Genomic DNA, 27,348 nt, shown 5'->3' with positions numbered 1-27,348 from the left:
ACTATCTCATTATGGGATTATGATTAATATCAGGCGGTTCAGTAATAAGATATAAACAGCTCCACAAGAGTAAGGGATATCGTATTCAATCGTTTTTTAAAAGTATGTAATCTTCGAGAAAATCATTGTTAGATCCTTTAAAACTTAATAACAACTTGAATCGATCCAATAAATATCAGTATGAGACATTTCGTCAATCTGGTCGCCTTTTTTTTTAAGTTTGGTTCTTTGCATATGCTTCATGAATGTTCTTATTTTGAAATGAAGTCAGTTTATCAACGGCTTCGATTTGAAACGAGTTTTCTGAAAATGCCAAGACGTAAATTAAGAAACGCTGAGGCTAATAGGGCTATCGGAATGCTACAGGGTGGCCTAACTCAGGTTGTTGCAGCGGAAAGGCTCCAAGTCAGCCAAAGTGTGATATCTCGACTTTGGAATAGGTTCTGGGAGACAGGTTCCGTGTTGGAGAGACCAAGGCTTAGTGGGCGATGAAAAACAACACCTGCTCAGGATCGTTTCATCACCGTTTCGGCGAGAAGAAACCCTACATCTACCTGTAGAATGCTACGGAATACTCTTCAAAATGCAGATGGGGTCCAAGTTTCCATCGAAACCATCAGACGACGTTTGAGAGGGGTGAATCTAGGTTCTAGACGTCCATTAAGAGGAGTTCCATTAACACGTGACCATGAGCGTCAAAGACTGGAATGGGCAAGGCAACATATCAATGGCGTAGTGTCCTTTTCACTGATGAATCCAGATATGGACGATTTTCAGATTCTCGAAGAATAAGGGTATGGACAATCTCACGCATACCCCGTAATCGTCGCAATGTCCAAGAAGTCCATCCATTCCGAGGGGGTAGTGTTATGGTATGGGCCGGGATTTGTTTCAACGGACGCACAGATCTACACATTTGTCCTGGGAATATGACCGCCTCACACTATAGGGAGCATGTCATTGACAATGTTGTGCCAAATTTCCACGCTGCTGTTGGTGAAACTTTTCAATTTCTAGTCGATAACGCTAGACCGCACCGTGCAGCCATAGTTGAGAATGCGCGCGAGGAGCTGGTATTCCACATTTATCAATAACTCCGCACTCAGCAGATTTGAATTGCATAGAACATCCTTGGGATATGCTCCAAAGAAGATTAGATAATCATCAACCTACCCCAGAATCCTAAAATGATCTGAGAGAGCTTCTGCCCCGTTTATGGAACCAAATTCCTCAAGAAATGTTCAACAACCTCGTGTGTTGTATGCAAAGAAGATGTCAAGCTGTTATCGATACCCGTGGAGGCCATACATTGTATTGATAGTCTTAAAATGCTTGAATTCTCTGGGAATAAAATTTCGTTATTTTACTCGACTTTTCTTAACCACCCTGTATACGCTGCAGACCTACAGGCTAAAATTAATTTGCAACTTGAAATCATATTAATATGAATTTTCTTCACATCTTATTTTAACTCTATTTTTTTGAAATTTAAGTCATGTGGAGTAGTTTATTCAACTCGGATAAACGTAGTTTTTCGAATACACGAAGCGAATGATGTATCGGTCGAAATTTCAGCCCCCTCCCCACTGAAATCGCCTTTGGGACATCAAAAATATTAGATAATACAAGGTGTTGCAAGCCTTCAACGTCAGTCGATCTGGTGCAATAAAATATTCAATTATGATAATAGTAGTTACTACTACTACAACAATTACAAGTTGGTGGTGTAGCTTTAGATAAAACAGTTATTACTCGGAAGTGGCAAGTGTAATAAAATTCGGATTTGGTGTAATAAATTGTAATAAAAATGTATAAAATTGTAGTACTATGTTTCCGGTTGTGGCAGGGCGATTTGGCCGGCGTACCTACAAGTCACTCTCGAGTACCAAGGACTCGTTCATCCCTAGTACCTACATAATGGAATTTATGGCAATCACATGTTTGGGAAACGGAACCGAAATTGTTTTTTCAACGGGGGGTGGTGGATATTGCCAGATTCACGTTGCCGGAGAGTCAGGTTTTTCGGATGCGAAACATCCGGTGTTGATTTTCGAATTTGCGATCTTCCTTCCCTCCGGGAACATCTGTGCGACAGGACGGGAAAAGATAATTGGTCGGGCAAGGCGGGAAACAGATTGACGCACAAAGATTTGAATCCAAGAAGGTACGCAAGTCAGTAATGACTTAAGTCAAATGTAAAGTTAACAGCGCTGAGACGGTAAAGCACTGTCTTGCGACGTCGGTTCCAGCGCGAGAACTTTAAGTCAGCTCACTCGTCTTCGACCCGATTGTAAGACAGTCTCAGCGAAGAGTTGCGTTCAATATACGCCCGCATTTATTCGAAAAGTGCGTCGATGATTCAATAAATCCACGCTTATTGAATTAAACTTGATTCGACGAAATTCTAAATCAGTGTCGGTGCCATCCTTGTGAACTAATTTTAGAAGTGACTTGGGATAAGCTTATGTTTTTGATTTGCGGTTGATTTTCTGATGGGTAAGTAGTAAATAGACCTTTTACCGGCAATTTGCATCAATTGGTGTAATTCGAAACAATTGGACGCTGTTTATGGTGCATATTATGATCTCTTTGTATGCGGTTAGACCTGTCTATTAATCTTCTTTGATTACCACCTGATTTTGAGCTGCTTATTCAAAAGAAGTGGATATGATATTTGAAGGACTACTTCGTGGTGAAATTCAACGAAGGAAAATTCGATTTTGTCCAAGTCTAATTCAGAAATATTTACACATTTCCCGACATTAGGAAAATGGACAGTTCAAATGAAACAGTGTCAGTATCATTTATAAATTGTCTGATAATTCAAAATAACGCTCAAATTTCTAATTTACTAATTTTACTCGATGTATCTGAATGCCTTGAATTCCATAACAAAATTGTTGTGGAGCACTCTAAACTCTATTTGAAATAAGAGTGTCAAATACCAAAGGATCAACAATAATTGTTGAAACAGAAATTTTAAACACATTCACGAATCGCCTAGCAAAACCTTCAGAATGATATATCACTCGACCCCTTATGCCATTTAAAATCACTGAGGGGGTTGCGACCCCGCTTGTAGAGATGATAGTACACCTACCGAATAGGATGGACTCTTTTAGACAGTCCACCCTGTAGAACAATTTTTATCGAAGGATTCTAGGTTTCAAGTGATGAAATTTAAAATTTTGTATAATCACCAGTTTCTCGTACTTCAACTACATGAATTTTTTCTGAGCGTAAGAAACAGCTTCGAGGCTCTATCTCCTAAAAAAAATTGTTTCCTTTTTGACTTGAAATAACGAACCTTTGTTCGAAACTGAAATAGCGTTTTTCTGAAATTTGCGTTTCTATTTTCAACGGCAGGAGCATTTTCTTCGGGTAATAATGTTGGAGTTGGAGACACACTCGAATTTGGAATAATATAGAACGAATCTGTAAGGAATTACTAAATTAAATTTCCGTTCTAGGGAACCTAAATTACGGCCCCGAGTGTGACTAAACCTGGCTGAGCATTTCGTACTGAGAGTACGTAAATTCTTTCACTTAATTAAGTCAAACTTAATAAACTCCAAGTAGGACCCTTGTTCTTTGTACATAGCCGGATGTTCAAAAATAAATAAAGTCGAGACTGCTGAATAAGTAGACGGAAAAGACCCGCTTCCTCAAAAATATATACTTATACGTTCTCCTTTTCACCTACTCAATGCTGTTAACATTCATGCTACCGATTAGTTTGTTTTCAGCAGAAGAGTATACTTTCCCTTTATGGGGGCAGTTGATTGAATTAACACCTGTTGCTCCATTGATTAAAAATGGAGATTGAAGGACAATATTTACCCATTTTACAGTTGTGTTTTTTCAACATCAAAGCAAGTTCGATCTATCAGAATTGGAATAACGTATGCAGAAAATTATTACGAAAATTTTGATGATAGAAAATTCAATATTGTGACCGGTATATTTGATTAAATCAGCCTAATGTTTGCTATCATGAATATTCTGAAAGAACCTTCCATTTAATCAAAGTGCACCCTTCACATTCAATATTCTCGATATGCTTCGCAGTATTCCACAAAATGTTTTGAAATTATGTTGTACCTCACTTCGTCCTCTTACATTTTAATCAATGAAATGTAAAACAAACATTCGAATTATGTATAATCCACACAGTAAATTCAGCAGTAGGGGATGAAACAATGGAGGTTTTATATAATTTATTCATTTTAGTGAATTATACAAATGAGTATGATTATACGTAGATACAATTCGGTAATCTTGAAAGAGAGATATACAGTTTAGAGCCTTCCTTTCACCGAGGGAGAAATGTCTTTTTTGAACGATGTTTTCAGTTGTTGCAATAGGTAAACCCAAAATTTTGACCTTGTTGAAGAACACTTTTATTGAGCCAGTTTGGAAAAAAGAGTAAAAATTGTACCTTTAGAAACTCAAATTCTCTGTATACACTTGGACCTACGAAAATCATTACATATATACAGGCTTAAAAGCCTCTTTCATTTGAGACGAATATGTGTAATTTTCAGTTTGTTTATTCGACATCAGTTTATGATTCATTCCTTTCAATTTCGAATATACAAAATTTTTACTTCGGGTAACCAGAAAACATTAATCACCGAGATCATAATTAACTGAATAAAAATTTGGAAGGTTTCATTCAGAGGAGCTTTTCTCGGAAAATATTCACTGTAGTCCTGACAAGAAACATAATATTATGAATTTCACATTTATACGTCCATGAAGAACATTCAAAACATCGGACTTTGATCAACCAAAGCATGCACACGCCCACTCTAAAAGAGCAATTTCTAATATTAACATGAAATGAACAAACGATACTTAGCCATTTCGGAATGGATACCAGAAAAAGAGGAAAAGGAGATATCATGAACAGAAATCTCTAAGAGAATGAGAAATCAAAAATTGAGCCTATTATAATGAATTTTATACATAAATTTATACAAAACGTAATAGGAGATTCAGACACTCATTTAATTTACATTTGCGTGAGTGAACTGAGGCAAAAAAGAATATTTTTAAAATGGAATTTTACTTTTTTTTCGAATTAAATCTAAGTAGGATAGCTTCAGTATTTTATGAACCTGGACGCGCAGAAGAGGGATGGGATCTCGAAATTTTCTTCAATGACGCACGTTTAACGTGTTAGCCCCTGCCTGTTGAAAATTTTAAAATAGTTTGATTTTTATTCGATTTCGAGGGGTTCTTTTATGTAAGTTATAAAACTGAATGGAGTCAGTAAAAATTTAAACGATCCTTCCCCCCAAAATGCTCAGAGGCTAAAACCTCTGTCGAATATGCTCGCCGAATGGCCCATCCCCAGACGTAAACCCATCTATAAAAACTTTTTATTGAGTCGCGCGCTCTCTCTGAAATTTGAGGAACTAACCTCCTCTATGTTTATGAAAGATTGGGCATTTTTTCCCAACCGCCTTCCTGTAGTTTGGAGTTAATGAAGACCTTAAGTGGGCATAACTGGCACTGCAAATAAGCCTATTAGTTTTTAATGTATTTCGTTTTCTCCTGTATTGCTGTCCTTCAATTTCGAGTTGGAATAGTGAAATTTGAAAAGTAATTATGCAGCTAGGGAAAGTTTTCGTAGAAAAAATTAAGGGACTGAGAAGACTATTAATATATCATGAATCATATCTCCTTCCATAGGATTGAATTCAATTTGTTTTGTCCATAACTTCCATTCTTTTGGTTAATTAAGTCTCGAACTTTCAGAATTTTGTAGTTTAGTCTTTTTGTTTCAATATCTTGAAATATTTTGCGACAATTATGATTTGAAATAGTTGAAGAATTCAGTTGAGTTTATGTGAGTCTCATTCGAATTGTAATCCATTCTTCTTGATTTAGAGATGGAAATGAATCAGCTACAATATAGTGGGTGGATTACTGTTGATTTCAATGTATGTACATCATGAAATATGGAAATTTATACGTCGATTAAGGAAGCAGGATAAGAGGTTGCTGATCAATCTTACACCAATATGGCTTTTTTTCATTTCGAATCCATTCTCTTCTTATGTAGAAATTAAATTATGACTATTTACTTTAGAATTCTTTTATTACTTGTCCCACGCAAGAAAGTCAAACGGTTCGATATTCAACGAGGATGTCTCTTCATATCATATTCATATGCATACCTTTAAACATTTCCGATGTGCATGAATATATTGACTGCTAAAGAGTTAATTGCACAAGGATCGTGTTTCCTCTTTAAATCACAAGTTAAGAATCTGAAAAAATCACACAAAATTTATACTGAATTCCATATCGACATGAAAATGGAATACTTCGACAAAAAAAACAAGGCTCGAAACCGTTATCACCCTTGAAAGGATCTCAAATATTTCTGTGTAATGGTTAAAAAATTGTGAGGACTCCTTATCATGGAAGAGTATTCCCCTAAACTCAATTTAGATGTATTACCCTCATCTTCCTGTCAACTTTTTCGGTAACGATGAAGAAATCTAAGTGTATTCCCAATCGAAAAACAATAGACGAACGGCACAAAATTCTTGCAATTCAATGACGTAAGGAACGCATTGTTCAATACGTATGATTTCCTCCTAATTAAAATTTCGAACGCATACAGACGAAGATGTTCGAAAATTGGTCAACTTAATTGAAGCTCCCGTGTCCGCTCAGTCCTTTTGACGCCTTCAACAGTGCATTATCGGAATTTATAAACAATTGCTACTTTATTTGGCCGAGTAACAATCAGCTATCGCTCTAACTGTTTTGTACACTTTCACCGCATAGCGTCAATATTTTCCCGATCAATCTGCTATAATTAGGCTCAATCGAGATTTTTTATTGCTCCTTATCCTAATCGTACTGTTTCAAATTTTATGATTCAACAAACTACTAGTGAACAATCATACTTTTATTGAATAATCCGCTTTTTGAAAATTAATTCTAATTTAGGACATAATTTACTGATGTGGCTCGAAAACGAAGAGATTTTCCTTCGTAGTACTTCTTGAGTCGATCCCCTTTCCCTGCAAAGTGTAGGAGAGGCTTTAGGAGGAGGCGTCGAAGGGTCATTGCAATAAATGCTAATTAAATTCTACTCCTTGACAAGTTACCATTGTGATTCGCATTTTTTCAATTTCTAAACTCCTACATCTCGAATACACCCCCAGCTACATCGTTTCTAAACAGACAAACCAATTCCAGCGATAGGAACTGCTGTCTAATGCCATATTTTTTCTCGTTGTTCAGGACAGGACGTTCCAAAATGTATTATACTGGGAGTTACAGCACTCGCACGAAGATTGAAGGGTCATTTGCAAAATTATTTAATTTGCTTCATTTTCGATGTTCAATAAGCTATGTACACACTCACCGACAAAAAATTCAATATAGAGTGTCATAGGGATAAATCAGACAGTGAAGGAATTCAATTTTGGCATTAGTTCGTACAAATTGATTGATTTCAAGATTTGTTGGAGTGAATATTATCATTTATGACGTCTACGACTACCAAAATATACAAAAATGTTTAAAAATACGTCAGTGCTCTCTACTTTGTCATGTTTTCCTTGGAAACGGTTGAATAAAGAGAGTTAGAGTTCCATTTTTTGAACACTCTAAAGTTTCATAGAATGCGGATCTTGTGAGAAGTAAGCGACGTTTTAAGGAGTCGTAAATTCCGAAAACACCACTAAAACAGTCTGTAGGTCTTAGCACTTCAATTTAATCGGAGTGGACTTGAGAAAAGTTCCAATTTTAAACACCCCATACCTTAAAACCGGGTATATTTGACCACCAGTGTTTTAGTGTTAGCAAACTCCCTTCTTAGACAAAATTTGAATCGATACCCTCAAAGCGTACTTCTTAACATCTAAAAACGTCCCGGGATATCCAACCTCGTCCGTTCCCGAATATCCAAAAATAATGTTACGCGGAAAATCGGGATATGAAATGCGTTCGTTGTAAATGGCGCAGATCGAAAATACATCCGGCACCGCTCTGTGCAGCGTTTCCCGGAATAATGAGGTGATTTAATGTTACTTGCTGGATACGGAAATACGAAACACGTTATTTTTCTCTGATGCTGATACGAGATCCAGATCCAGCCTCCTGTATTCGTCCACATTTCCCGAAAACTCTGCTCAAAATTCCGAAATTACGGACGTTTGGGCAAAATGGCAATGCTCCCTCGAACAACAGCGCAAAAATTATTGAAATTCGAATGGACCAAGCGATAATGGTACATCAGAAAGTAGGGCAAGATTTTTCTTCACATTTATTACCATTTTAATTTTTTTAGTTTCTGAATCTTTCTGCTGAGTTGGGTAAAAACCCCTTCCCTTTCACCAGAGCTGTTCTCACAACTGCTCCATCTACAGCTCACCCTCTAGCCCCAGAGTTCTAATGAACTCTAGTAACTGAGGCTTCAAGGGGGCTAAGACCCCATTTCTCCCATAGTTTTGTCGTCCAAGACATTCCTTGCGCAGGTTTGAATTGGCGAGGAATTCTGCAACCAGGTTAACAAGAGTTTCCTTCTCTTCCCCACATAATCTACAGTCCTAAGGCCACAATGTCCTGTGAGGAAGCCAGTGGGCTGGCTTAGCTTATTCTTGTGTTCAATCTTCTCTAGAAACTCTTTCTGCATTTTCCTATTCCACAGAGAGGCTCTGGGCCATTAAATGGCTCTTTCGTTTCCTCTTGTTTCCAGTAGTTGGATCCAACGTTGATTTTATGAGTAGGCTAAAACCGATTGAAATGGTCTACGCCTACGATGAATTCGAAAAGATTTCCGGTATTTTTCGACCGATCGATACGAATGGCCCATAGCTCGTTTCCGTGTCTTATTTGGGCAGATCAACATTGAACGTAACGAACGAATAAATGCGCAATTAACAGCCAATCATGCACAACATTCGTAATCGTTCGGAGAATAATAAATCATTGTTCTCAAAACTTCGTTGAAAATCACATCGCGTATCATCGCTACGCAGAGGGGTAAATTGTGTATCCTGAATAACCATGAATGAACTATAAATCTCTTTTATACGTTTTAACTAACACCAATAAAGAATCAATGGGGGCACTATACGAAATTGAAGCGTGTTTTCTGCTCACAATTCCTAACAGGCTATTCATGATGTTTATTTCAATAGCGGCCCGAAATTATTCTATCATTTCTGGTATGGGGGGAAACTTGAGTTTGTCCAGCACCCCGGTGGGAACATTTCAGTTTCAAGTGGCGTAAATCGCATATTGAAGACATGTTGAGCTCACGGTGCCATTCGAGTCATCATAATATGTGTGTTCCCTCAGTTCAAAGCTTCTACTCGATGTATTCGTTGATACTCTCCAGAAGACTTGCAACATATAGATGAGAACACTGATGTGAATTTCGTGAGTAAAGCCATCTTATCATTGAATAGCCTTTCATTTTAGCATCCCCTTCCCATTATCTCTGTAAATTTTGTGATTCAAAGTGAATTCATATTGAAACCTATTCAAAAAAGATAGGTGAGAACGAATTCAATATTAATTCAGCTCTCTTCAGATTTCGTTTTGAGACAAGAGACATGTGTAGGCTACAAATAATGATTATTCCATGATTTCAAAATCAAAACCACATCAGCTTGTGGTAATTCATGAATCAAAGTGGTTCTGAATTGGATCAAAAGAAGAATTATGATTTTCAAGGCAGATGTTTAGAGAACTGTTATTCAATCTGTTAACACCGATCTGAACATTGGGATCTAAAAATTTCCAAACACATATTGAGATTAACACGCGTAAGGTACTAATTGAGCATTTGGTAGACAAATAAACGCGCTGATCTATTGTACCAAAACTGTTTAGTTTCCCTGTTATACAATATTGTCAATCAAGTTCAAAAGATAATAGATGGTATCTTCAAAAATGTTCTATGTGAATATCTTATTTATCATGATTCAGTTATCATCTTTTTTTGTATAAAGTTCAAAATTAAGTGATATTTTTGAGGTTTTTTAAGCTGAGCAGTTATTTACATTTCTTACAATACTTTGATACGACAAGTTCTGAATTTATGAAATTCTCTCAATCTGAATATCAGTTTCAAGTGAATTTTATTTAAAAGTGAGTTACTTATTTATATTTGAAGTTTGGAAGAAAACAAAATATTTGACAGTTGAGTAGAAATAGAAGTTAACTTAAAGTTACTTTTGCAATGTCAACTCCTTTTTTGGTTTGAAGATTGGTGACTTAATAATAATATATTAATAAAAATAATAACAAGAATGGAAATGATAAAAACAGTGGCAATAAGAAAAATTATAAAAATACCGATTTATTATGGCTCATATATCTCGAAATGTTCAAAAATGACTTAATTGGAGATTCGCACCTCTGAATTGATGTTGCGAAAACGTCTTCAAAACCCCAATTTGGGAAGTTTAGGGGCGGAAAAATTATTCTTGCAACTTTTGGCAAGTGTTGAGTTCAATCTTATAAGTAAGTATATAAACTAATTTATGTTCAGCTTAATTGTATGAAGTTTGAGAGCTAATTCTGGGTGGGGTGGGGAGAGGTGCTTTTGTATTCCCGCCTAAAGACCTAACCTAGTTCTAATATTGAGCTTCTATCCGCCAAAATTGATCTTTACCACCTGAAAGTTCCTGACCTAGATGCAAATACGGCGTAGTTGTTGAAAGTAGTTGCGGCAAACTCCTGGTTTATATATGAAATTAATTAACGGAATATTGTTCCTGATTCATCTGAGGTCTATCTAAACCAGTCCGGTGGAAAGCCGGGTCGAGAATAAAAAATTGAATTGGCTGAACTAACACGGTATAACCGACCCATTCAGAGTTGATAGCAGAAAATTCCTTTTTCCAACTTACCGCTGAATTATTTCTGAAGTTAGCACACGGTTATGTGTAGTGCATAATCAACTCTGAAAGATGACTGGTTCTTTTTTCAATAGTCAAACATGAACTAGTCGCTATATAAACCCTTGAAGGTGATTATGTTTTTTATTTCCCCAGACCTTTGACTACGCTCTTTGATTCTCCTCATTTTCCAACTTCCCATGCAGCCCTAATACGCTGAACTATGGATCAAAGGAATATTTTATTGCATTCCGACATCAAATTTTCTTCACTACCTCTCCCATCGCTTCACGCCTGAATCTGAATCCTATACTACAGAAGGTTGGATATGTATATGTGTGAAACTTGATACGGTATTGATTTAGGCTTCCAGCCCTTGCCGATTAACAATGATGATTGGCAATAATGTACCGATTTTCTGTATCGCAAACGCAACCCTATCGAATACGAATCTTTTCATCGAAGGCACGATCTTCACGTTACGTGTGGTGAAACGCTTCAAATGGTAACAACTTCAAATCGAAATTTTGCCAGTGACTTAAAGCTACAGCAGTCGAAGCACCCTTAAAAACCGGAATCATAGCACAATTTGTAACATTTTATCTGAATTATCTGAAGAAATTATTCAGGAGGATGGAAAAAAATGGGTTGTGTGCATTTCAGGATATGCTGTGTTGACCTTTCATCCTTAATAAACGCGTTAGAATTTCTGACGTTCGTTTCAGAATCAAATCGCGATTTAAACAACATTAACTGATTGAAATATAGTATTTCATTTTTTGCGAGGTCTATTATGCCTCATATTTTGTTTTATTCAATAAATTGTACGTGAACAAGCCGAGTCAGAACGTCAAAAATGGCCAATTTCCGGACCAACTCGCAAATATCTCCGCATCATATTTATAGATTCGAAGAACAACGACCAGCTGAGGCTTGTGGAAAACAGAACATTGTGTATGACTAATGAAGAAACAAAACCTTTTGTTTTCATGGTTATAGTTGACTTATTCTAAACATAATGGGCCTTCAGTACAAAGTTGCCAGGAATAATTATTGTTTCTCTTCAGTTCACGCTAAACATAAGCTGGCCAGATTGCTTGATATCGATTATTTTTTTATCGAAATCATGATGTGCACAAGTCGTTTTCGATATCATGTTACACTTCAATAATCCCGAAATAAATCGATACGATTATTTGAAATAACAAACCAAAAAGAAATAAATGAAAAGTGAAATAAAATTGAATAAAAATGAACACGACTTTTAGTTCTCATTATTCATTTTTTTCATATAGTATTAGATCCCCCACTTTCGAATCCGTCGAAAAAGGAGAAAAAACAACCCGAGTTCACGGTTAAAAAAAGACCAGTCTACATATTTTCCACTAGATAATGATTAGTCGAAGAAACCAACAAGATTGATGCCGTTTCTCTTTTTCTCACCCAAATAAATCCAGCTCCTAATCTACACAGCCACAGCTTAATGAACCTTAATCCTTCAGTTTCCGAATGTTATGACTTATGTGATTTTCGAGAGTTAGAAATTTTTTCCCGGCAACTGGAATCAGTTTATCGAGAATCTTGCACCTGCTTTCATCTGAGAAAAATGAACGAGAATGAAATTTGAGTTATTTATGACACTGGTGATTAAAAGAAGAGGAATGAAAATGCCGTAAATTTTTCACTGGAATTCAGTACAGAAAAAATAATTTGCAAATAATTTGAGTAACCTGGTTGAAAAAAGTCCTTTGTTTTTCTAGACACTTGAGAATATCGTTCAGTGAGATAAATACCCAAAATGAAAGGGTAACTGTTCATTTACACCCTTTATATTCTTGAAGGAATGCCAAACCGCTACAGGTCGAATTTTGCTGGTTCAAAATGCTTTGAAACAATCTGTATAACCCTTCAAGTCGCAGATGGGCAAATCGGTTGACTTGACATCCGAACGACAAGTGTCTCATTCACCGATGACTGAAGACGAGCCATCTAGCTGAATATTACGGGCACAGCACAGGCCCCGGGAATTTTTGTTGCCAGAAAGTCTGCACGTGTGAGACACATGTGCAAATGGTGGCATCTTCGAGATGCCCTGATGCTTCATTGCATCCTACCTTCGGCTTTGGGGAGCATGAAAGCGCTTCTCGGGTGCCTTATTTTCACCGCCATTCAACAGAGATAATTTTAGATGTGTTTACAGGGCCCGAGATTGATTCTAGCGAAACCCCCTGCCGACTATATGGAATGCTGGTAAAATGGGTCTTCTGTCTCTTGCGAAAGAATCTATTAACTTGCAGTGTATGTTATTGAAGGATCTTTTGTCCCTTGCGATTCTTTCCTCTCTTCATAACCCCGTGCTTGGTTTCAATGGAAATAACTCTCGTTTGTGTTAGATATTTTTCAACATAAAATTTGTACAGGGTTGGGAATTTGCGAAGAATCTTCCCACTTAGCCGTACTAGCAGTCAAAACAGTTATACGTTAGCTGATTCCAAGAGTATGACCATAAATTGTTATAGGTTATATCGTCTACGATATCAATTAGTAAGTACAGAACAACCCCAATGAATGTTTTGAGTGGAGAAAATTGAGGAGTAAAACATAAATAAAAAAATTATTTCAGTTTTGATAGCTAGAGGTTCAACGATCAAGAACCTGTTCTCTGGAATATGCCCTTGAACACCGAACCAAACCACGTCTTCAGGGTTCGGATTCTTCAACAAAGACGTAGAATTACCCCGAATCAAAATAATTCCCCTTTTTACAACGACTCTCTACCGGTTTTTTTTTCAATGAAAATCCCAAGTCGAAGAACGGCTTTTCAATAAATAAACAAAGGCCGCCTTCATAGGAATTGCATTAAAATGCCATTAAGCGCTGAAAAACACTGATTATCTCCTGGGAAACGACAAAGAATCCCACTCTATTCGGAAACTGCATGCGTAACAGTGGAAATAATAAAAATGTTAATGCCTCATTGGGATGACCATTGTTTCTGCCCATAACTATTCGCTCGGTGTTCGATATCCGGTAACATACCAAAATAAACTTCAGGAGGAATAATCCGTTGAATTTATAATCAGGCGGCTTCTGATTTAGCGCTCTTCTAGCTGGGCGTGTTTCCGGTGGGACCTCAGATCCTAGATCGAAGGACCAAGATTGTGCTGTAGGAAGGTCGTACTTTATTCCTTGCGCTTCCACTGTCCCCAACAGGTAGAACAATAATACATGTGCGTATCCAGAGAGTGATAAATTAATGGCGACTAGGGAGCAGCCACTCCGTCAACGTATATTTTTAATATACCGGGCGTTTCCTGTCCGATGTTGAGCAGTCATTAATGTTGTTATTTATAAATGGAATCCTAGGATAGAGAAATCATCTGAAAAAGCTTCAACTTCAGGACATACCTAATTTCGTTCGTTTCAACCACAAATTATCTTTTTTTTAATTGATGTGGATGGCACTCGGTGAAAATCTGTAGCTGAACTTAATAACATGTTACGATTGCTCATTCAAGGGGGTGAACGTAATGTAATACTAATAATGTTTTGTTTTTGGGAGTGTCATTGTCCGATCTTCTGAAATCTTGGTCGATTATGCTTCATTATTATAATAACTTTATATCAAGTTATGGTCATCAAAAATGTGCAACATCAACACTTTCTCTTCAATTTTTTCAATTAGAAATAAGCTGATCGAAGTGTAGAGTTGCTGGGTGGTACATTTTGAGACCCTTGGAGCGTAAAGGATATATTTATAACTTATAATTAATAATATTTGTATCTTTCGTCTAAGAGTATCGTAAGGGAAAGTCCTCGATGCCCATTTATCTTGGAAAAGCTTGTAAATCGGGGGTTTCTCCATGAGAACATTGTCCCTGCCCAAACTCAGACTGGCTTGCCAAAGATTGTTGAACATCTGTTTTGATCAAAGATACAAAATCTGAATTTCGCTTAATGCGCCGCTATATTTTAAGACACTCCAATTTATATTTGCCCACAAATGCTGGACTCTTCTATAATTAGTTCTTGAAGCCGACGATGTTTTGGAATCTCCACATGCCATCATTTTATGTTCGTGCGTCTGTTCTGTTGTGATTCAGATCTTCAGAAACGAGACGATCAACTGGATTGCAGTCATTGATGGAGAAAATCGGGGCCGAACTCCATTCACATCAGTGGTTGACCCATTTTTTGAGCCTTGGCAAATGTTGATTTATGACCTAACACTTCGGTTTGGTTGGGGCACGAAACGTCTATTAGGATTTTTGTGGCCTGTTCTGAGTACTATTTCACGCATTCATCGTGTTGGAAGTATCAGATTTCGTTTACTGAATGCCGGGCCGTGGAAACAGTAGTGAAAACATCGCGGACCTTGAATTTTTCTGGCTATGACTCGCCTCTGTCCGTCTCATGTCGTGTAATGAGTCCGAATGCTGAAAACCAGAACATGAAATTCAAATCGAGCTAGGGGGAGAGGAATTCGACTCCCACATTTTTGGAATTGTCAAACGTATCCTCTGCATTACTGTTGTAGCCACGAAACAACAATCAAGAGTTGGTGAAAACGCTGTTGTAGGTATGTTACTAGAGTTTTGTACTAAATTCAATATATTCAGTGGTGTTGTCTTACAGCGAAAAGAACAAAAGTGAAAACTTGTTCTAGATAAATCTAGCCAAGATTTGGTGGAGTTGAAACAACGGCCACAGGCAATGCCAGGATTAAAAGACTCTGAGTTCTGATTATCAGTTCTTCTATTTTTTTTCTCCAGGGAGTTGCGCTGAACTTCTCTGGCTAGTGCTTACCATGTTGCTTCCGAGGCATGAATGACCAGGTAACAAGATAATTTGATGTCTGGTGCTTTTTCCCAAAGGAGAATGGGAAGATCTGCACTGAAGCAACAAGGACGAGTTGTATTTGTCAATCGACAATGACATGTGTGGTAGTGGCTAGTAGATTCAGCACGTAATGTTCGATTTCTCCTCTGTACTCTTCATATTTCTCTTGCTTTATATCCTTATAGCATGGCCTTCTTTTTTGCAGAAACTCCCTTTATGGAAAATCCAAATTGAAATATGCAATTAAAACTGTCTTTCCTGAGGGGGTGCAAATGAAAATTTCACCTCCGAATTTCCCTAGAACAAGTTCTAACCCTGCCAACGGAGGGCTTGCCGTGATTAAAGTGATCAAATTAATGACTGCAATCGTTCGAATTCGTCCGTACTAGTTTCTCCGCCGATTTAAATATTTATGAACCCACATCAAAGTCTCGTCGCCGAAGTCAGAATACTCGGCCGAATCGGCGCTGTCCTATTGTTTCAAAGGAACATCAGCCGCTTTCATTTTACGCCATATAAGTGAGAAAATCTACTTCGAGTTACAAGAACTTGCCGAATTTCCAGGGTACCTTGTAATAAACGTCATCATTTGGTATCGATTCTCGCCACCAGTTCAGGGGTATGGTCGTGTCAAAGTCTTACGGCTCCTTCACTTGGTAATCCTATTAATCTAAAAGTTGCCACACGTTCCGAGGAGGGTACTTAATGCCTCGAAGAAAATCAATTTTAAGAGGAAGGATATAATTTATCAATTGATTATTGTGAGAGTCAAGTCGGGCAAAAGTTCGGAACAATTCCCCACTAGCCGAAGTATTAGGGAGTTGCGAGTGATGGAGGGAGACAGAAAATATCGAAATTGTAGTATTCACCATTCGGGATAATCGTTTAGTTATTTCCGATAATGAACCTGAGGAATCGAACGAGGTTTTAAATTTTTCTCGATTCCTATTCGGAACGCTGAAAGGATTATTCCGATGATTTTGGAAATTATCAAGCTTCGTGTGATGTGATGTTAACAGCGTGCTTTGTGAATAAAATGTTACTTTGAAAAGAGGACGTACAATTTTCCGGTTTGAAGAATTATATCGCATGTCATATGTCAGACAGCTTGGCTGATACAGAGGCCTAGAGAAAAGACTACAAAGGGAGAATTTTGATTGACCTCTTAATGCAATAACACAAAGATTCGTATAGGAGTTGAATAGACTTTTTCAAAGATTTTCCGAATAATCATTCAGATCGTATTTCCAGGAAAATCATAGTAAGTGACCGGGGAAACTGGATATAGGCATGACTAATTTAGATGAATAGATTGCATTCTCAACAGAAACTGCAATTCCTCTATTATTTATCAACTTATCTTGATCAAAATTTTTTTTATCACAAATGCAACAATCTATACAATCCGATATACACCTCCTCCTAGATGTCACCGACTGATTTCAATTCGTTCTCCGTTACAGGGACATTTTAACCACCGCCGCACCAGTTGACCAAAAATGCTGAGACACCTAATTTGGGCCCTTTTCGCCTTCAAGGTGATAACCTTGGTCACCACCACGAACTCTTCGGAAACCGAATCGCCTACCATGGCGAACGATAGCCAGGAATCGCCACCGACTTTCGTCAACCCGAAGAGGATGCAGAGGATCTTGGTGAAACCGGCCGGAAACACTGTCAGCTTCAAATGCAGGGTGAACGGAAATCCCGCCCCTAATATAACCTGGCTCAAGGACGGCAAACCGCCAAGCAGGACCCTTGGCAATTTGAAGTACGGACAATTTCACCGATCCTTGACTCTGGAAGACTTAGTTACCCAGGACGCCGGAAAGTATACTTGTAAAGCTTGCAACAAACTGGGATGCATCAATTTCACTTATGATCTCGACGTCGTAGGTGAGTTAGGGATTGCGAATTTCCTTTTATTTCACTTGTTTCACATTGTCAGATGTTTATATATATACATTGTGTTACATTGAATGGGAAACAGAGGACTTTTCGGGTAGAAATTATATACTAAGTAATATCATAGTGAGTTGTAGTTGGTACATGGACATTGAAGGATTGGTTAGGCTATTCTCATAATTTCAAATCATTCTTTTCAACGTTTCTTCAAAATTTAAATATTGCGAGACCTAAAAAGTGTCTGGTTTCTAGTAAAAATAATCCAAACCTCCACACTGCTTCATTATAGGGCACTGCCTCCTCAGGAAGCAACTAATTGGCAGGAACTGTCGAATGCAGATTCTCTGACGAAGAAGATACAACCTCGGATCACCTTGATGTATAATGCCTAGACAATGCAAAAAATGCTTGGGACTAGAAAAAGGTAGAAGCGAAGATGTTACAGTTACAGTTTGTTGGGAGTGTCCACCAGACCTTCCACCGCGACCAATACTGTCTATTGTGGCACACCAACAAGCTCAAAGAGCTAGGCTTCCCTCTCGAATACTATGTCCTTGACGAAGGATATTATTTCAGCCAGCTCTAGAGAACCTCCAAGGCTATGCTGGATGGGCAAAGCCTGCAGAGTGTTCTGTTATCTGCCCAGAGGGGCACTGAACTTGGTCAGCGTTCTGCGATTGTAGAATCCGACTCAAAAGTCATGTTTGGTTCTGGATCTGGCAGTAAACCAACAAAGTCCTTGTGAGTAATGTTCTTCGCTGCAGACACAGTCATATCTGCTGAGAAGCAGAGCACTGAAGGTTCTTCTCACTAAACTATGATATTTTTATTCGAAAAGATCCATCTCCCCCTCGTCAAAAAATGTACCTGACTGAACATGTTTTCCAAACACTTATTCCTACAACCCCAGTATGCCTCTGCTACCCATTTCAATGCATCACACTGTATTTTTACGTATGTGGAAACAATTGACCAGACAAGTGAGCTGGTCATGTTTCAATATAGATCTAAGAATAGTGCTGTTGTACTCTTGCGGTGGTGTTGACGAGGAAAATAATTCTGGACTAGGTATCCACTTGTTTGGCTACTGCGAAATCTTTCTCCTGATGGGCATTAACATAGTTACGTGTTATTGTTTTCAAATCTACGTCTCTATTTCGACGTTGTTCGATAAAACGATATAGTGGAATGAATATTACAAATTTAATTGACATTTAACCTTTATTAATTATTGGCGTTATTATGCTAAAATCAGCTTCCGAACCGGAGAAAATATTTCCATATCGTTAAACTTCCAACACTAATTCTCAACTACGATTTAACGTGTAGTATGAAAATAGAACTTCATTCAAATATTTATACTATTAATAAATAAACGGCAACCGTTTCATTGGAGGTAAAAATATGCAATGTCCAGACATATAGCTCGATTTCCTTCGGTCGAGTTGATTGACGAAAAAATTATGTTTAATAACAACAGATACTTTTCAACTGCGAAGTTATTCAGGCTCAGTTTTATCGAATGAACAACAACTTTTTTTGTTATAAAGCTTCAAAATTTCATTATCTCCACTGAAGGATTCAATATGATTCTGCAATTTTTTCAACTGGCCGAGATCAAACCGAACATTAAATACTGGAAAGAAAACTTAAACCGCTCAGACAAAGTTTTATTGAACCGACTTAGAATAGGACATACCAGCTTAACCTACGACTATCTGCTCCAGAAAAATGGAAAACCGAAATGCTCGAGGATGTGATGGAGTACTCACAATCAAACATCTCCGAAAAGATTGCCCCAGATACCAAGAGCCTCGTGATCGACACAACATTGGAACCAACAGTTTAAAATATATGTGTGAAATTATTGAAAATTATTCAGTAGATATAATTAGTAGCTACAAAATGTAATTCTTCAAAGTGGTCTCTAATAACCCAGTGGTTGATGAGACCTAAAATTTGAAATAAAAAAAATTAAATTTTTTTTTTCATTTCATACCTCAAAAATTATTATATACATTAGCGATCATTCATCTTTATACAGGTTTTTCCATTTCGTGTTTCAAGTTTATCCTAATTTTTTTCGTTTAATTTGGAACAGAACGTCTGCCTCTGAAGCCGTACATAGAAATAGATTATCCAAAAAACATAACAGGAGTTGTGAACACCACTGTTAACTTCACGTGTCCAATAATAGCAGATCTTGAGCCGTACATTCAGTGGATTGCAATCAGAGATAACAGTACAGTAAATCAGACGCATATGAATGTTGATGGCGAGGACATTTATGGCGTCGTTGTACAGGTATACATCACGAATTTTGGTGATGGTTTGGTGATGGGATACCTAAATTGTGCTAATAATGATTTTCCATGATTCACAAACTGCAGATTTGACTGATAAAAAGATTCAACTATAGTCGAGTTTGTTCTTCATTTTGTTGGAAAGAAATGTTTTCTGACTCATTGTATTTATATTTAGTGACATTGGAGTAAGAACACCCAGAGAGAAATTCTGCGATACATGTATCTTAGGCTAAGTAAGATAAGTAAACGATAAGAAATCTGGCAGTAAGAATCTATGACTTGAAAATGTCCCTGAGTCGGATCGAGTTGTAAAGAACAATTATTGTTGTATAGGGTAGCCCATTATATGTTAAAAACGAGATCACTCTAACAAGATGGCACAAAACTGACGTTTACTTATCTTACGATGTGAAACTCACACCAAAAATGATGAAAACATTCCAAGTATTCCTTATTTCAATGCCACTTAGTAAATTTAGGATGAAGTTGAAAATGACCTCTTTTAAAAGCTTGAAACATCCTTCGCGATTAATTTCTCATCCAGTACCGGATGCTATTTCCGAAGGAACGAGAGAAATCGATTTGGCTGGAGTCCATCCCTGCGTAGGCGATAAATTTTGTTTTCGAAACTAAGATGAATGTTTTTATTCGACAAACTATCAACAAAGCATAAAAGGGACGTAAAACACTGGGAATCAACCAAATATACACAGTAACTCAATTATACTTCAGTTTCTTTCCCTTCCCCCTTTTCTAGCTCCTACGCATCTACTTTCTCAAGGTATCATTGATCAATCTCAATCATGTTCTTTTTGTCATTCAACGATGCAAAATCACAGATGAACAACAGGTATGGCAGAATTTTTCAGCTTCAACAACGGGCGGATTGGTCTCAAACTATTATAATTAATGCAAGTAATGCCTTTCTGAATTTTACTTTAATGTGGTCCATACCACCATGCCTCCTCTATCGCTATCACCTACTACTTCTGGTAACTTCATCCAGATGAAAAAGCTATTGCGATAAAGAATCATGTGTGATTCAAGCTAAAGTTCTTTTCGACTTTTTTTCTAGTTCCATTTCAATAAAAGTGTGAAAATTGTTTCCATATTCATCGGTAAACTGAGAGCAAAAAATGCATATCCTATTAATTGAATTACTCGTGCGGCATTTTTCATTTTTACTTCGAACCCAGTAGGAAATTGTCATTTTGGACACATAATTTGCGATGGATTCAAACATATTGCCTTGTGTTCAATAGAATGATTCACCAAGCGTGTTCAGGTTATTTGTTGATGGTTCATTCCATTAATTCATTTAGATTGGGGTTGGTGTAATTCATTTATCAACATATGGCCCCTACTAGTGGTTCTTGACACTTATATCAAAGGTAATTTTCCTGATGGTGAGGACATAGAATCAGGATAAATAGTTCTTTTAGATGCTTCCTCTTAAAAGGGACATCCAATCTAACTAATTTATCATGACGAGGGAAGTGGAAAAAATAATAAAAGATCCTGAACACTATCACTTCGAGAATATTGTATCAAATTTTTTTGAAACAAGGACCCAAAAAAAAACAGAAATTTGTTGTTTTTCCTTATAAAATCTATAGTCGATGTTGACTACCTTTATATTCCATGTGTTTATGGTCAGTTGTTCTCGAATAATCTAGTCCAACTAGGATACAAAAAAATCGCTAAACTTGATGATCTTTTGGCATCAACAGAAAATTGAATATGGAGTGGTTACTATGATTGCCTGTTGTTTCTGTAATAACTTTGGAGGGAGGTTCAGTGAAATCACTGTTTCTTGAAAAATATTCACCATTTCTATTTGAGTTGTAACTAATTGTGGTGAAGGTGATTACAATTCGAATGTTTCTTATTCAAAGTGAACTAACTCTATCTAACCCTTTTTTCTCATTACATCTTTTAGAACGACTGAATTCAAAGCCTGTGTTATTAGACCCTATTGAAAATACCACAGCTGTTATTGGTTCTGATGCAGAGCTCAAATGTGAATTTTTATCAGATTTGAACGATTTTTTGCAATGGTTCAGGGTGCTAGACGACAATACAACCAAACTCCTCCAGGTATTTCTTCAGATGATATCAGTACTTACTGATTTTTGATAATAGATATGACAAGAATATTTTTGATAGTGTAGCATAGACGACTAATTTTGTAGAATTTTGCATGTTGTGTTCTTCTTATTGTTTCACTAATTATCTAGGACACAATTTGTTCGCAGTATACGTGTGCTTGCATGATTTTTTTCTGATTGCTGATTCAATCTTTTATTCGTCTGAAATCTCTCAGAAAACTGGAGACACTCCCAGGGCCGACGTTCTTATACTACCAAATATTACCTTCGAGGATGAAGGGTGGTACGCATGCGTGGCAGCTAATAGCTTGGGTTCTACTTCGTCGCTTGGATATCTTCACGTCATAGAACGTAAGTAATATGAGCATTCTGTCTCAGAATTTCTTCTGGGATGAAGCTGAGCTACTACATGACTATTTTCTTGCAGCTCCTGTACTTCCCATGCTGAATCCATTCATCATCCTCATGATATCTGTTTTCGCAGTCATTTTTATAATAGGTTCTATAGTTCTCTACTGCACTTATAAGAATCAGTGAGTATATTCATCATTTGACTCTAATGAAAAGGGAAGAAACTGATATGAATTTTTATAAATGTCTCAAAGGGCCTTTTCCCTTTGAGTTGATATTTCAACCATAACCTTGGCATCATGTTTCATGAAAATTCTCATTTTTTGCAGTAGACAGATGAGGAAACAGATGGCATTCGAATCTGCTAGGGCCGCGGCTGTTACGCAATGGACGAAGAAAGTCATTATCCAAAGGATGCAAAATAACATCGACAATATTTCGGAACCATTGGTATGTTATTAAAAATGTGCTGTTTGGCCCATGAAACATGTTAACAAATAGTCAACCAATAGCAAATAGAGACTTTTCGGTTCAATGGAATTTCAAGCTTTAGTTTTTTGCCATAAATCATGAATATTTATCGTTTCAGCTCATGCCAGTAGTGAAAATCGAGAAACAAAAATCTGAAAACAACAACTCAGGGGATGGTTTGATGGAATACGAACTACCAATGGATTCTGATTGGGAAATACCAAGGGAATTATTGACCTTAGGAAAAAGTCTAGGCGAAGGTGCTTTTGGCAAAGTTGTGAAAGCTGAAGCGCAGGGTCTACTGAAGCCTGGTATTCACTGTGTAGTCGCCGTCAAAATGCTCAAAGGTAATTTTATATCTGCAATACCCTTTAAATCCTCCCTTCAGAAAAACTTACCATCTAGGTAGTTCCAGCAATTGAACTCAACCAACGTCTTTGGATTTTTCTCTTTTGATGAATTAATAAACATTTTCTTGAAAGTGTTAAAATTCTAAATATAGGTTTTGCTGAAATTGGAATTTCCTTTCAGAGGGACATACAGATAATGAGATGATGGACCTGGTGTCAGAAATGGAAATGATGAAGATGATTGGAAAACACATAAACATCATTAATCTCCTGGGATGTTGTACACAAAATGGACCCCTCTATGTCATTGTCGAGTTCGCCCCTCATGGTAACCTCCGAGATTTCCTCAGACAGCATCGACCATCCTCTGGATACGAGCCAGCAATTGGAATGATTGAGAAAGAGAAGAAAACACTTACTCAGAAGGATCTGGTATCTTTTGCCTATCAGGTTGCAAAAGGGATGGAATACCTTGCCTCTCGAAGAGTGAGTTCTGAAGAATTCTAATAGTATGATATCATATTTTGATACTTTTCAGTGCATACACAGGGATCTCGCTGCGAGGAACGTGTTGGTCAGCGATGATTACATCTTGAAAATAGCCGATTTTGGTCTGGCCAGAGATATACATTGCAACGATTACTATAGGAAAACAACAGATGGTAGACTTCCAGTTAAATGGATGGCACCAGAGGCACTCTTCCATAGAGTCTATACGACTAAATCTGACGTTTGGTCCTATGGTATTCTGCTCTGGGAGATAATGACTCTTGGAGGTAATTACCAATGATTATTTTGTCATGGAACCCATCTATATTCGTTAACAATTACAGGAACGCCGTACCCTTCTGTCCCAAGCGTGGAAAAACTATTCCAGCTACTGAGGAACGGTCACAGAATGGAGAAACCACCCTGTTGCTCTCTTGAAATTTATCTTCTGATGAGAGAATGCTGGAGCTATCACCCAAATGAGAGACCGACCTTTTCTGAACTAGTCGATGACTTGGATCGAATTTTGACATTTACAGCTAATGAGGAGTATCTCGACCTAGGGTTACCACAGCTAGATACCCCTCCATCTAGTCAAGAATCTAGTTGTGATGAGGAAGAAAGCAGCCCTTTCACTTCCTAATTCACTGGAAAACTACGAACAACTTTTTGGTTGTTGAGGAGAAATCGGAAATGATTGGCAATCTCGAAGAAGGTGTCGATCGATATTTTTTCATGAACTCTGTGTTCCCAATTCGCGAGGATATCGGAATTAATTTTGTACATAGATATAACTCCTTATAAAGGAAGTTTTTCAATTTGCAGCTAGTTTATATTAAGCTTGAACATTGGGCATAATCGTTTCGTAGAAATGTTGGTTATTTGTCATAGGTCATTGATTATATGTGTGTAACTAGTCACGATACAGTGTACTGTTTTTGAGTTGCGGCAAGGACTTTCTTTAATGTAAGACTGTATATTGTTAGAGTAACGATGTGTACAAATAAATTTGTGTAAGGATTTTTTACTCACTTTTTCATTTATGACATTTCACGTCTCCGTTGATCATTCCCAGTCCATATGCTGCAAATGGAATTCTTGAGAATTCTCTGAAAGTATAATAATCAATTCGTCAAAATCGCTATGAATCCATACGAGAAGGGAAACTTACAATAAAAAAATCAACCGAAAATTGCTGTTAATTTTAATTCACGACACGATTTGCATAATGATCATAGAAAACTGAATATATTATAGAAAATGTCAATTTCAAACGAAGTGAAATAGAACTGTATTCGAGTGGTTCATTCAATTCTATGTAATCAGGCTCGTTTATTTATGGGGTTCTATATTTTTGATTTTCGGATATCCATTTGTTCTAGAAAGAATGAAAAGTCGAAGTTTGGCCGGAAATATGATGTGGAGGAGTTAGGAAAGGTATTTTCACGATATTTTCCATCAAGCAAATATCAGTTAAAGAAGAAAATACTTTGAAATTGGATTCCATTAGAGTCTTAAGACTGAATATCAATGTTTATCATTGTTTTCTAGTGTCATCAAGTTTTTCTGATGAAGTATGATAAGTGTACGATATAAATTGTTATTTCCTGATGCTTTATAATTTCAACGGAACTCATTTCTGTTTTACTTCATAGACTGACAAACAATGAATGTTCTAAAAAGACTCTAATTCACTGCAAAGAAAAATATAGACTAGTATTGGCTATAGTTATTGAACTGAACCTATTTTCAGAAGAAATCTCAAGTTTTCAGATTTTGTTTGGATCCTTTGAAAGTTTTATTTGATTTTGTACCTACTTACGTTGAAATAATCACCCGAATTGCCGATAATTCTAATTCAAGACACTATTCGACACAATCTGCATGAATGATCATAGAGAACTGAAGAATGTCAAATTTCAAAACGCAATGATGAACTTAATAGAACTGCATTCAAGTGGTTCATTCAATTCTATGTAACTAGCATTCATTATTTATGAGGTTCTATATTTTTGATTTTCGAAAAGGATATATTGGTCTGTGTGAGAAAAGTTGTTATTTGGGCAGAAAAATGTAGAGGTGTGAATAGAGGCATTTTTAGGATAAAAATAACAATTCAATAGTGATTATATAAAAATAATATGAAATATCATTCATGCACCGAATTTCGGAGAAAAAAGTCTGTGATCTCGAGAAAGGGCCGAATGAACTTGATGGTTTGAAAACAAATTTTGTACTAGTGAATAACGATGGTGTGGGTTGTCGATTAGATTTATCATCAACCAAATATCGGTTGAAGAAGAAATATTTTGTAATTGGATTTCCATTAGTATATTCAACTCGAATATGTGTATTTGTCTTTGGTTCCTAGTGTCATCAGAACTTTCTGAGGAAATATGGTAAGTTCAAGTGTGTAAATAGCTTTCATCGCTATTCTGAACCGGTTCTCATATCAGTGAGAATTTCGAATTCCCACCATAACAAGAGTAACAAAGCAATCCATTATCAGATGCAAACATAGGATTTTATTCTTTGTGCATTGGAGGAAATGTAAATTCCCAGGTCTGATTGTTGGATGATTTGCTGCATATGTAATGATGAAATATCAACACCCGCTTAGAGTAGTTATCAGTAGAATCAATTCTGATCACATGTTCACAATCTGGGATTTTGCATTTCTACCAATGCACAAAGAAGGATCCGATGTTTGTAGGTGATACAGAATTCTTTTGCTATTTTTGCATTGGTGGAAATTTTGATTTTCCATTGATATCGGAACCGTTTGAGAATTGCATTGCGAACTGAGCTTATACATTGAACTAAAGTTGAACTTTAGTTCAATGAGCTTATATGAATCGTTATCTCCCGTATAGCTTTGATGGAACTTACCAGAAACACTCGAATTTACTGCAAAAAAAATATAGACACAAAGTACACTATAGAGTATATTGGCTGTAATTATCGAACTTTATTTTCACAAGAAATCTCCAAAATTAAGATTTTGTTTGGATCCTTTCAGGATAATATTTGAATTTGAGTACTTACATTGAAATAATCACCCAAAAAATGCTGTCAATTCTAATTCACAACACTATTCGACAAGATTTGCATTAATGATTATAGAAAACTGAACAACTTATAGAGAATGTCAAATTTTCAAACGAAATGATAAAATTGATAGAACTGCATTCAGGTGGTTCACTCAATTCTATGCAATCAGCCTAGTTTATTTATGACGTTCTATAATTTTTATTTTTGGGAACGCATATATTACTCTATGTTTGAAAGTCGTGACTTTAGCAGAAATATGATGTGGAGAAGTAATGTAAGGTATTTTAAGATAAAAATGGAAACAATTCAGTAGTGATTATATGAAAATAATGTAAAATGTCATTCATGCACTGAATTTCACAGAAAAAAAAAGTCTGTGATCTCGTGGAAGGGCCCACCGAACTTGATGGTTCAAAATAAATTTTCTACGCATGAATAACGATGAGTGTAAGTTGTCGATTGTATTTTCCATCAACCAAATATAAGTTAAAGAAGAAAGTACTTTGAAATTGGCTTTCCATTAGTGTATTGAGACTTAATATCTACATTCAGTCTCATTTCCGGGTCTTTCTGATGAAGTATGGTAAGTTCAAATGTGTAC

The 27,348-nt window shown here is 36.8% G+C and overlaps 1 protein-coding gene across 5 annotated transcripts; it reads left to right on the top strand.

The window, feature by feature from the left end:
• Positions 1–2,194: 2,194 nt before the first annotated feature.
• LOC123321607 (fibroblast growth factor receptor homolog 1-like) lies at positions 2,195–24,723 on the top strand. 5 transcript variants are annotated; one of them, XM_044909297.1, is made up of 10 exons: positions 2,195–2,496; positions 17,180–17,612; positions 21,867–22,024; positions 22,251–22,386; positions 22,463–22,568; positions 22,716–22,836; positions 22,976–23,204; positions 23,389–23,693; positions 23,746–23,983; positions 24,041–24,723. In XM_044909297.1, the coding sequence occupies exons 2-10, from the start codon at positions 17,216–17,218 to the stop codon at positions 24,337–24,339; spliced, it is 1,989 nt and encodes a 662-aa protein (XP_044765232.1). In that variant the 5' UTR covers positions 2,195–2,496; positions 17,180–17,215; the 3' UTR covers positions 24,340–24,723. The 5 variants fall into 5 exon arrangements, with proteins under 5 accessions (XP_044765232.1, XP_044765231.1, XP_044765228.1 ...); XM_044909296.1 differs by lacking the exon at positions 21,867–22,024 and adding an exon at positions 19,723–19,925 and having other exon boundaries at positions 22,719–22,836; XM_044909293.1 differs by lacking the exon at positions 21,867–22,024 and adding an exon at positions 19,723–19,925.
• Positions 24,724–27,348: the final 2,625 nt, after the last annotated feature.

The sequence above is a fragment of the Coccinella septempunctata genome, chromosome X, assembly GCF_907165205.1.
Source record: "Coccinella septempunctata chromosome X, icCocSept1.1, whole genome shotgun sequence".
Classification (NCBI taxonomy): Eukaryota; Metazoa; Arthropoda; class Insecta; order Coleoptera; family Coccinellidae; genus Coccinella; species Coccinella septempunctata.
Note: the sequence above shows the minus strand (reverse complement) of the source record. Positions and strands in the feature narration are given on the sequence as shown.